Source organism: Rhamphochromis sp. 'chilingali', assembly GCF_963969265.1.
Source record: "Rhamphochromis sp. 'chilingali' genome assembly, chromosome: 14".
NCBI classification, from domain to species: Eukaryota; Metazoa; Chordata; class Actinopteri; order Cichliformes; family Cichlidae; genus Rhamphochromis; species Rhamphochromis sp. 'chilingali'.
The window spans coordinates 4,245,325-4,257,424 of record NC_137941.1 but is presented as its reverse complement, the minus strand read 5'-3'; the positions used below and the strand labels follow the sequence as shown (position 1 = coordinate 4,257,424).

Below are 12,100 nucleotides of genomic sequence, written 5' to 3'. Positions count from 1 at the left end.
AAAGCTGAAGGAACACTTACAGGTACAGATACACTTACAGTTCTTCTTACAATACAGAAGAACTGTATTATTTCGTCAAAGGTTTGGACAAACCTTTTCATTGCATGGTTTTTCTTTATTTTCATGACTATTTACATTGTTGCTTCAGTGAGAATCTGCAAAACTATGAATGAACACATATGGAATTATGTAGTGAACACAAAAAGTGTGAAATAGCTCAAAACACATTTTATATTTTTCTATAATTACTGCTTTGCACACACTCTTGGCATTTTCTCATTGAGCTTTATGAGGCAGTCATCTGAAATGGTTTTCCAACAATCTTGAAGGAGCTCCCAGATGCTGAGCACTTGTTGGCCATTTTTGCCTTCACTCTGTGGTCCATCTCACCCTAGGTGGGATAGGTCAGGTGAGTGTGGAGGCCAGGCCATCTGGCACAGCACTCCATCACTCTCCTTCTTGGTTACATAGCCCTTACACAGCCTGGAGCTGAGTTTGGGGTCAGTGACCTGTTGAAAAATAAATGACAGTCCAACCAAACACAAACCAGATAGGATGGCACGTCACTGCAGGATGCTGTGGTAGCCATGTTGGTTCAGTGTGCCTTCAAATTTGACTAAATCCCCAACAGTGTCGCCAGCAAAGCAGCAAGAAATTCCACAAATGAACCCTGACACAGCACACCTGTGAAGTGAAACCATTTTAGGAGACCACATCATGAAGCTATCTTCAGTATGAATCTACAATATAAAAAGTAAAAAAAAAGAAAGAATAAAACATTAAATGAGAAGGTGTGTCCAAACTTTTGACCGGTAGTGCATCTACCATAAGTCTGAACTGAGCATATGATCATGAGGTTTGCAGTCAGTTATTGTCCCTGGAAATGGAGTGTGCCTGATAAAAAACATATTATATTTGGGCCATAAACAGGAGTTAGATGGAGTTTTTGTTGTGGCACCAAACACACATTTTGAAGATAATAAAAGTAACGAGAAGTTACTAAATGTGACTAAAGGAGAGAGTTACAACTCAGATCAGTGAGACTGCATCATGAATACTGCAAAAACATTTCCCTGGTATTGACATATTACCATAAATCCTGTGCTTATTTTGTTGCCTACAGCCAGACTTTAACCAAAGAGGTGATTCGTTTAAAAAAAAATCTTATCTGAGACTCTGTATATCTTACATCTCCCTCAGCTGGTGCATAGTACAGCCCACTGGGGTCAAATGTGTAGCCAGGGTCCTGGATGATCTTTGGGGTGTAAAAGATCGAGAGGATCGTGCGCAGGGTTCGTCTGTCCCAGTCGTCAGTCACTCGCCCGCCGTAGTTACACTCACCGGTCATGTAACAGAGGGCATCAAACGGCACTTCCTGTACAACACAATAAATCATTCATTTCATAAGAGAACATAACAGCAGGTAAGTGAGAGGTAGTTGATTTTCAATGTACACAGATCTGCCAGCTCTGACAGGTGAAGTGATCGTTTTTTTTCGTTGCAAAATGAAACAAAACGATGGGAAACTTATGGCATTCATGCAGACATTACTTTGACTTCTACCTCATGGTAGAAGCTTCTTCAGCAGAGCAATGTGCTCTGTCACAATGCAAAAATTCCTTAACAGCTGTAAAACAAGCCGGATGAACAAAGACCCCACCCCACAATCCACAGAACCCGAGGATCCAACTACAGCCCACTGCCAGAAACCATAAAACATCCAAACTATCCCATTCAAAACCACAACAGGTTAGAAGTATTTCGAAGCACTGAGGGGACATACACAGTATTTGTCAGGGGGTTATAATGCTGTGACCTGACACACCTGTCACTTTAGAATCAGCATTCGCACACAAAAAAGCGTGTGAGGATGCAGAAGGGTGAAGTTGTGGCCAGTTTGGCATTTTCTTGAGGAGGACTTCACTTAAAAATGCACTGAGCAACACTCAGCCACAAGCTGAAAATGTCACTGCGTTCCAAAAAGATCCTCAGTAGTTTATGCCTACTGCTTTTTCCACAGGAAGAGGGGATGGTGGAGGATTGGAGTGCTATCTGTATGTGGAAAAATGTCAAGAGGGGTTTTGAATATGGCTTATGAAAAGGAATACTTGAGCAAAGCAGACGGTAGTTGTAAAAGCCAGAATTTTTAATATGAGCTTAGATGCTGACAGCTATATAGGAGTACATCGTGGATGTGGGTCTGCATGTGAGATAAACTCACTTCATACAGCTCTATGTAAAGTTTATATGAAAGCACTACATCCCAGACCGCATGGAATTTGTAACTGGTTAAACGCTTGCGTTCACTCGATGAAATACAATGTTTTTTGGAGAGAAAAACACAGTAAGCAAAAAAATTGCCCGTGAATGGAAACAATTCAAGAACATCTACCTGGTACTGTTCCAGGAACATGTGTAGTTGCTGTACAGAGATCCGGAGGTCAGTCTCATTGAACTCGTATGGAATGTTCCAGCCTAAAGGTCCAAACTTTCTCCTCTCTTGGGTCAGGGCGTGGAAGAAACACAAGCCATACAATAGCTTCTTGAACACAGCCTGGGAGGTGGAACAGATGAAAGATGTGATCTAAGATAAATAGTGGTGCTCGTATCCCACTGCTAAAACACACACACCCTGAAATCCACCCGCTGATGGAGCCATGGTAGACATGCACAGCAAGCCACCAAGACATGTTTGCATACTGACCGGCTTGCTGCAGCTGCCAAAAAACTCTGGGTCAGAGATGGGATCCATTAAGAAGGAACGTGCAATGTTGGAGCGGAGACCTTTTGGAGCCTCGTTGGTCATCTTAACACCATTCTGGAGCACCGCCACAGGGAATGTGGGAGATGGGTAGCTAGTAAGCCACAGCCTGAAGTCTGGGTGGGTGGTATCTGGGTTCAGCCCCTGCTCACAGAGGCAAAAAGCAAGTAAATACATGCATATATTGGAACAATATAACTTGCTGTGTACTGAAAAAACGCATGTCCTCACCTCACAAACTCTCTCCAGTGTTGACATCCATGAAGTGGCCAAGTGGCAGTTTTGCAGAACCACCCAGGTGCCTTCGTTAATGCCTGTCTGAATCATGCGCATAGCAATAGGACCTTGGCCTTGGCCCAAAGAGAGGGACGTCAGCTTGTTACCAGTAAAGCCCTGAGAGATAAGAAGAGTGGTGCACTTCATTTTTTAGCTGCTTTTTGACTGAGGTCTCTCTCTCTCTCTCTCTCTCTCTCTCTCTCTCTTTTTTTTTTTAGACCCAGTAAATATTGAGATTGAATTTCTTTCATTGTTAGAGGCAATTTTGATTTCATTTACAGTTTGATGCACACAGCAGGATGACAGCTATAGTTGTAATGTCTCTGTACCTTTTCATCTCCAAACTTGAGCAAAGCCGCCATGGGGTCGGAGCCAGGGGAAAGGATGAAGATAAGGGGGGCACAACAGTGGCTATCTGTAAAGGTGTTACTTAAGTTAAAGGGTGGTGCTTCAATGAAGTGATGGCCCAACTTGTCTGAAACAAACTCCTGAACCACGGGAACAATCTGAGGACAAGTTAAAGGAATGTTTTAGAGGTTTTATGTGAAAAAAAGGTTATAAAAAGAGATCATTCCCCATGTGGACTGACTTTGTCTGGCCTGAGACAGCGAATCACCAGCATCTTCTGAAACTGGCTCAGCTTCTCCTGCCACTCATTAGGAAACTGAGTCTGATGGGGCTCCTGCAAATAGACAAAGCAGAGTCAGTTTTGATTCAGACTAAGTATGCATGGGAAGTACTTTTAGTTTCACACTGCATAACTTTCCAAATATTAATCCTGTCATATGTCATAAATATATATTTTAAGCTGTAGAAAAGCACTAGATATTTTAAATCTGTTGATCAAAATGATCCTAATCAAATACCAGCTGAGGAATAATTATGTCAAGTTTTCGGTGACAGGCAAGGTTAATCAGTGCAATCGTGCAAAAAAATAGAGAAATATTGTACATAACTAGACATGCAAATGAAAAGCATGAAGAAAGGCAACAAATGGAAGCAGACAGAAATGGGGAAGAGAAGAAAAAAAAATGGGAAATGGGTTTTAGGTCACAGCAATATGTTTGATTAATTAGTGGAACAAGTGCACCGGAGGAAGTGAGCAATGGTAGAGGAAACTTTTGGAATTATTTCCCCTAGGCTGTTTGTCGAGAGACTTCTGGCTATGTGTGTTGGCAGGTGCTTTGAGATGGATACACCTATTTAGGATCTCCTGGGGATTCACTGTGTGAACAGGGCGTGTTAGCGTGTGTGAGTGCCCGTGTGCTTGATTGAACAGCTGTTCTTACATCAAAATTGAATAAATGTGAATTCTACAACTGGAACAAACTCGATTTAATTAGACAGAAGTGTTGTGGCTGATTTTGTTGATTATAAATCAAAGATGGTTTGTGTGTACGTATGTGCGACGGCAAAGACACAAGCCTGTACGCCGCACGCATGTTTGAATGCGCCACACATTGATTAAGCAGCTGTTCTTGCATTTAGATTGCATAGATATGAGGAGCACAACAGGAGCTGAATAGATTTGATTAGATTAGATGAAACCTCAGTTTGTGATTCTCTGTGTTTCAAAGATGGACAGTGTCTCTGTGTGCATCATAATCTGACAGGAAAATGTTTCCCTCTTCAACCTCCTTTGTTCTGTATGCCCTTTATATTCACTACATGTATAATAACTGAAAAAAAGACTCTTAAAACAAAGTACAAAGTTAAAGCTTCAATGTGTCAGATAAATCAGATCAACCAGTGGCTTTAAAAATTAATAAAAAAGCTAATTTGAACAGGGCCAATATTTTTGAATCAGACATTTTCTTGTACTATAGGAGGGTACAGTATGAGAAAACAACTAATCCTATGATTTGTTTGGCATATCTATCATTAATTTAAAAAAATACAATATTTGAAGTGATGTTGTATTGACAAAACTAAAAAGAAAAAAGATAACAATGTAACGAATCAAATTATGGCATGTGTGTGGAATCAAAGTGAGAACACATGTTATGATTAATAAAGAAATCTAGCCGAGACAAAAGGTGGTAAAATAGTCAAAGCATACATGCTACACTGAATATATAAACTGAAGTACTCTGCATCCACATTGTTCCCAGGCAGGGAAGGGGGGAGCGCCGCTGCACCCCAGTTGTGAGATTCCACAGAGCCACCCTGCTAAGCTTAAAGTTGGGCGAAGCTGGCCTTGTGTTTAATGCTGCTATTTTATCTCATTCACTGTTTTCCCAAGGTTTGATTGTTTTGCATCTGCACAGCCAATCAAACACTTTTACTCATATTAAGAAGAAATTAAGACTCTGTTTCTTGTTGTGCTTTCACCAGCAAAGCAGCAACTTTTACTCTAGTCTGTGTCTACAAGACAAGCACTTCCAAAACACTCATTGCATCCATCAATCTTCTTCCACTTACACATCCAATTCTGGGGCTGGAGTCTATCCCAGCTGCCACAGGGAAAGAGTCAGGGTGCACACTGGACAGGCTCACAAGCTTGTAACAAGGTGACACAGAGACACAACCATTCATACCTACAGACAATTTAGAATCACCGGTTAACATGCATGTCTTTGGACTGTGGGAGGAAGCCAGAATACTCATAGAGACCCCGCTGAGAACATGCAACCTCCACACAGAAAGGCCTCAAACAGCTGGTGGTCGTTTAAACCAGGAAACCACCACCATGCCACCCGCAGGACACAGATAACACCCACACCGAAAAATAATTATAATATTTTGTCCGCTGTACGTCAAGTAATTAATCTATAAGGTTTGGGTAAGAGGGCGAGATGAAAAACATAGAAACAAACAAAAAATAATAATTGTTAAATCTTTTGATGTACATATTAATTTTCCAAAGTAAACTTTGGGTCAGTGGATCCACTCTGATCTATCAAACCAACAGACTGCAGACAGATGTTTTAATTTCAATACTCTGTTGACACCAAAAGAGGACCAGTTTGATGTAAACTGTAACCAAACTCACTTCCACCTAGAAGTTAACACACTTCCTAAAATATGACACAAGTCACAGAAGCTAAATTAATGTTTAATATTGATTAACTTTACATTTTAGGATGATTTACTGCCCCTATGATAGCAGCTGATCTGTATTTTTGGGTTGGATCTTTCTCATCTTCCTCTTGACAATACCCCATATAGTCTCTTTCAGCTAGCTGGCCAATAAAGGACACTAACAACATGGTCAAAACACCATTTGGTAGCAGTTTTGGGATTGTGGGCAGAAGCAAACTTCTGGTGGAGAAAAGAAAATCGGCATCCACATAAAGCGTTCTGTAGATGGAAACATGAAGTGCTCTGGTAGATGGCTGACTCGATAAAACACAGTGGGCCAACCACCACCAACATAAGCAGATAACATAGCACCCAACACTGGCCAACTTCACTGGATTTGAAACACCTTTTGATTCTCTCCACTCTTCCTCCAGACGGTAGGATGCTTTGATTTCCGAATAAAAAGCAAAATGTACTTTCATCTGAAAAGAAGACTTTGAACCACTGAGCAAAAGTCCAGGTAAAATATTCTGATGTGGTCTCTGGCTCAGACAGTGTAGCTCCATTCCTGTGCATGGAGGCAGATTCTACTTCTTGAATCAGCAGTCTTCCCTATAATTGTTAATATTGCCAATGCAATGGTACCAATAGCACACTGAAATTCTGATTTTCATATGCTATAAACCATAATCATCAAATTTAAAACATAAACCGACTTGAATATTTCATTTCAAGTGACTTAATACAGACTACATCAAAGTTTATTTTTCTGAGTTTAAACTAGAAAAATAAATGAAAAATGTCATCATACTTTTTTACTATATTCAACAAACCCAGCGAGAGGCGACTTACTGGGCTGTCATAGACCTGTTTCCACTCATTTCTGCAGCCTGTCAGGTCCTGACGCAGGCCTTTGAAATGTTCCATCGCATCCAAGCGGCATATCTCATCCCAAGACTTTTTAGGCAGCCAGGTGCAGGGATTGGAGTAGGGGTTGTCCAGGCCCACACCGCCCGTTAGAAGGAAGCGCCACTCCCCCTCTTCCACCTAAAACATTAATTAGTGACATGTCCTGTTAACACAGCAGCAGAATGACCAGAATTTGTAATTAAGTGGATTAATGCTTGACAATTTGGGGGATTATCTTTGGATAAGTAGTTTATGCAAATTGGAAATAGAAGAAACAGATAATCTAAAACAATCCTCGAGAAGACCAGAGCTGAAAACTGACACTAAGGAGCTTGTTTGATTATCTAATCACTTATTTAAAAAAAACAAAACCCAAACAATATGTGTGTGTTCTCCATTATCAAATGTGTGTCTGTGCGTGTGTAAATTCCTACCAGCTTGCTATGCATAAGCAGGCTGACAGTGAGGCAGAGGGAAAAAAGTAGCTTATCCTTCTCAAACAGAGAGCGACACACATTCACATACAGTGTATAGGTAAAGTGGTCTCTCAGGATCTGCAGTCTGAAAAAGAGACGCATGCCATCATTTAATAATCTTTAATCACATTAATGCACCATCACCAGCATTGCATTTAATTTTTTAACAGAGACCTTTAAAACACTGTTTTGGTGACCAGCAGGAACTAGTATTTTGCTAGTACATTAGTCAGGCCTGCCTACCTCTGCTCCAAGTCATCACTCTTGTCTGAGCTCTCAATGGAGCTGATGAAGAGGTTAATAAACCAGGTGAGGGAGTATTGGTACATGGGTTCAATGTTAGCCAGGTCAGCAATAGAGAAGAACAAGATTGCCGAATGCACGGCAATAGGTGTGTAACCCATGCGGGTCTCATCAATCTTCTTCTCTGTCACCTCGGCCACGGCCTGCTTCTCTGAGATTTCGTTGGCAAGCACCTTGGAAGCAGAGAGGATCTCGACGGCAGTCTCATCCTCCAGGATGTTGCCCTGAGAGGAGGACAGGACCTCTAAGATTTTGTCCTCGATCTCCTTCAGTTGTCTGAAAAAAAAAAAAAAAAAAAAAGGGAAGAAACTCTGAATTAATAGTCTACAGTATTTTTCACTCGGGGAAGTAGAGATTTTATTGAATTAGTTGAATGGATTTGACCTTGGTCTAACATATGCCTCTGTACCTTTTGTTCTCTGCTCCCTGCAGAATGAGAGCCTGTTTCTCTTCTTCCAGGTCAGGCCTCTCCCGGGCTACCACAATGCCCAGTAGCTGGTCTTGAATGCCCTCTGGAGTGATCATGAAGTTTAGCAGTGTCACCTACATCACACAGAATATCCACTTCACGTACAACTATGGAGACATAATTGTTGAAGAATAAGTGATGTACGTGTGTATGTTTCAGAGGAAGGTGTCCGCCCTTTTTCTCAGCCATTAAAGTGAAGTGTTGATCGTCTCGGCTTTAGAGCTGTTCTCCTGGCCAAACCTCCTACCCAATAAATTCCAGTAACTGCTTCAGCCTTGGCAAAGTACAGGTAGGATGCATTTACTTTTTTCTCCTTTTCTGTGGAAAGGTGTTGCAGGAGTTGAAGGAGTGTCTTTTACCACAGGCGTAGTCATCCTGCGCTGCACTTACCCGGAGGTTAAAAGCCTATATATGCTATCTACTCTCTGCCCTAATAAACGAGTGCACTTCTTCGGGGCTTAATTCCATTTCTATTGATGCCGTGAGACCCACTCAGCTGGTGGTAAAGACTCAGAGCCTGTATAAATCTCCAGTTTGTCCTTTTCACACATACACCCTCCTTCTTTGCCTCGCCTCGTCCCTTGCGCTCCTAAGGGCTTTTTTTCTAGATGCTTACCCTCTTGTATTTGGAGCTATTGCGTTTCAAATAGGGTTTAATGGGAATAATGGAAACTCATAGTGTACTGTAGAGAAGACAAAAAAAAAAGATTTAAGCAAAATGAGGGGAAAAAAAAAGGGAAGAATTGAGCCAGCTGTGAAAAATGAGTTGAATCAATCTAATGGCTGCCCATAAAGAGGAGAGCCCCTGCAAATAGATGCTTGAAATGTGATCTTCTGTAATGCTTTCCAACCCCTTGCCTCTCAGTAATGCAATTTTCCTTTAATGCTCCTTTTCTTGGAATCCTTTTTTCAGAGTGGATGGGGGCTGTGTTCCATTGGGAAGGTGATATAGGTGATATCACTGAACAATGATTCACTGTGTTATTGAGGTAAAAATGTCATTTGGGTGGTATCAATAACTAAGAGCCAAAGAAGAAAAGTAGATCTCATCTGATATCAAATGAAAACTTTAAATAAAAAAACAAAATGAAAATCAAACCTCAGTTCTAAATGATGCTATTTATCACTATTATTATTGATATTTTAGGGCAGAAGCCTGCAGATGACTCTGTTGGTTTATGTGTGTGCTTGTGTTTTATTATTCCCTTCTTTGTTGGCTCTGTTGTGGTAGATACATCTATCCTTAGCTGTGACACAATTAAAGGGTTGTAGCTCCATCTGTGTGAAGAGGTTAGTACAGAATGCATGGAGGACTGCATACGGCTCGTTACAGCAACACTGAAACTTGCTGTAAACAGCACTGTTATGTGTGGTGACTATGAATGCTATCCTCTGCTTTAACTAAAGGTGGTATCAGATTTACGTCTCAGTGATGGAATATGTTGAATAGAAGGTTTCTCTGCGTGTCTCCACAACGTAGAATTAAAACATTAAAACTAATCACCGGGAATTTTATCCATTCAAGTTCTTTCTGGATGCTCAGATACTTGATCCAACAAGCTGGCCAGTGAAACTCCCAGCAAGCCATTATAATGAAACTGCTGCAAACCTGCACTACCAGTCCTGCATCCTACTGCACCTTCCAAATGGACTTCAGTACATGAAAAAAGGTTTCATAGTTATAATTACTGCACATTATCCTATAGTAGGGAGAAGAAAAACAGAACAGTGGTGACAGCAGTATCCCTACAGTACCTTGACAGAAGTCTCAGGCAGGTAGTGAGGGTTGCGTAGCTTGGTAGTGATGTAGAAGCGAAAGTCAGGAACATATTCAATGGTAGAGTCTCCCAGACGGATGCACATTGCACCGCCCTGTTTAAAGGTCTGTCGAAGCAGCAGAGGCTCCAGTATGGGATCCAGCTCCTCACCGACATTCTCCAGCAGCACTGACAGAAAATGTTCAAATCAATGTTTTTTCTAATCAGGAGAGAGACGTCTTTATAAATATAAAAAGCTGTCAAACTGTTGAATCAGAATCAGAATCAGAATCAGAATACTTTATTGATCCCTGGGGGAAATTATTTTTTGTTACAGTGCTCCATTTTAAACCAACATTAAGACAAGACAGACAATACGCTAACTAAGAATAGTACAATATATACATATATATATACATACATACATACATAAGTCACTTATAAATAAATAGTTGGAAAAGAAACATGTGTAGCTGTAGCAGCAAACAGTGTGTTAAGTGGATGCGTTGTACTACTGCCTCAACAGCTGAGCTGCTTCAAAGCTTCAAATATTTCCAAACTCTTCAGCCAAGACAAAGCATTTTACCTACAACACCTTTACCAGTATTTTATAGATCACCAGTTAGCCATTTTGGCAGAACTGGGAGAAACGCGCATTCAAACCCTGCATACGGTCGCCTGCTCTACCTGTGAAAAAGAGACTCTTCATGCCAAATGTTTCACTTTCTGGTTAAAAATACACTACAAATGGTCTTTAATCTGGTCTTTTCCTTTTGATATTTAATTCTTTACCCAATTTAACTATCTAATACAACTTTTTTTCACCATTATCATTTCACTGTTGTCATGTTTCATTTTACATCTCTCTCTAATATTAGTTTTATTCAGTTGTTTTGATTTAAATGCGCTGTACTGCATTGTGTCACAGCTTGTCATTTTACTTATTTCATGGTGCATTTATTTCATGCAGGACTCTCACTTCATGTCATTGTGGCCATGTTCCTGCCTCTGGAAAGTACTCTGCATCTTGCTTGAAAATGTTCTTTCAATTTAAAAATCTTTAAAATCATATTAAGGAGCAGTGGGAGACCCTTCCCAACAACGAAAGTTTATACTCCATACAGAGACTTGTAATAGTTGTGCTGATGCATTCCTGGCTCGCATAAACTATATTTTATAAGTTGTGTGATGAATTAAAGTTAAACTCAAACTGTCTTTCAGCTTTCTGTGATTAGTACTCAACCGTGAACTTCCACTGCAGTTGCATACATGAGTAATATCAAGAAATCAGTGAAGCACATGAAAATGCAATCGCCTTACTCCCATGACATCATTATTAATACGATTTCACATTAAGTATGATAATGCTCTTCTCATGTTACCAACATCAGCCCATCTATAATTGACATTTTGCCTTTAGGTGGTAACTAACTTTTTCTTCAGTTTTCAGATGGAGTGATAGCTGATGAACTTTCTCTTACAAGTTAGTTACCAAAGCAGGTCAACCCTTTATAGGCATAAATATTTAATATATGTTACCAGATTAAAAAGCATGTTTTTAAATTTAATAAACACATGCATATCCTAGGAGATTTGCCATGAAAGCACCAGCCCAACCGTGCTAAAAAAAAGAATAGTAGTGCATCATCAGGATTATAAGTGGTAATACAAACAGCAAGAAACTGTAAAACTGTGAAATAAGAAAACAGGCTGTGAAGGATGAAACTGTACCCTTAGGGGACTCTTTTGCGCCGTAAAAGGACAAGTTACTCTCTGAGCTGTTAGCCTTGCAGTAAGCAAAGACCTAGCGGCTGGTTGGGTCAGCTCATTATTTAGATGTATCTGTAATGGTGGTGCAGCTTTCTGTGTTTCTGAGTCTTAATTCCTTCTTGAAGTTGCCCCCCGTGGCCCCTTCAAAATAATATGAGAAGCAATTATCTACAATATTATACCACAACTTTTAAAAAAACGTTGTATACTTTTCTATGAGACATGGTGGGCTCTTTTCTGAAACCAGTTTGAGGACCAAAAGGTCACATCTACACAGCAGCACTGGGGATTGAATGCTTTTCCACTTCGGGGCTACAGAGATTAATAAAATCAGACACATGGCTGCCTCAACCACACT

General features: G+C 40.5%; 1 protein-coding gene across 1 annotated transcript in view; it reads right to left on the bottom strand.

The window, feature by feature from the left end:
• The window catches only part of dnah7 (dynein, axonemal, heavy chain 7), an 86,084-nt gene that overhangs the window by 11,133 nt on the left and 62,851 nt on the right, over positions 1–12,100 (bottom strand). The window contains exons 50-60 of the mRNA XM_080901961.1: positions 9,971–10,161; positions 8,156–8,289; positions 7,687–8,022; positions 7,402–7,528; positions 6,911–7,105; positions 3,627–3,719; positions 3,367–3,543; positions 2,993–3,154; positions 2,705–2,905; positions 2,393–2,554; positions 1,190–1,375 (exon numbers count right to left, since the gene is read on the bottom strand). Coding sequence (XP_080758087.1) covers positions 1,190–1,375; positions 2,393–2,554; positions 2,705–2,905; positions 2,993–3,154; positions 3,367–3,543; positions 3,627–3,719; positions 6,911–7,105; positions 7,402–7,528; positions 7,687–8,022; positions 8,156–8,289; positions 9,971–10,161 — 1,964 coding nt within the window. The remainder of the gene's footprint in view (positions 1–1,189; positions 1,376–2,392; positions 2,555–2,704; positions 2,906–2,992; positions 3,155–3,366; positions 3,544–3,626; positions 3,720–6,910; positions 7,106–7,401; positions 7,529–7,686; positions 8,023–8,155; positions 8,290–9,970; positions 10,162–12,100) is intronic.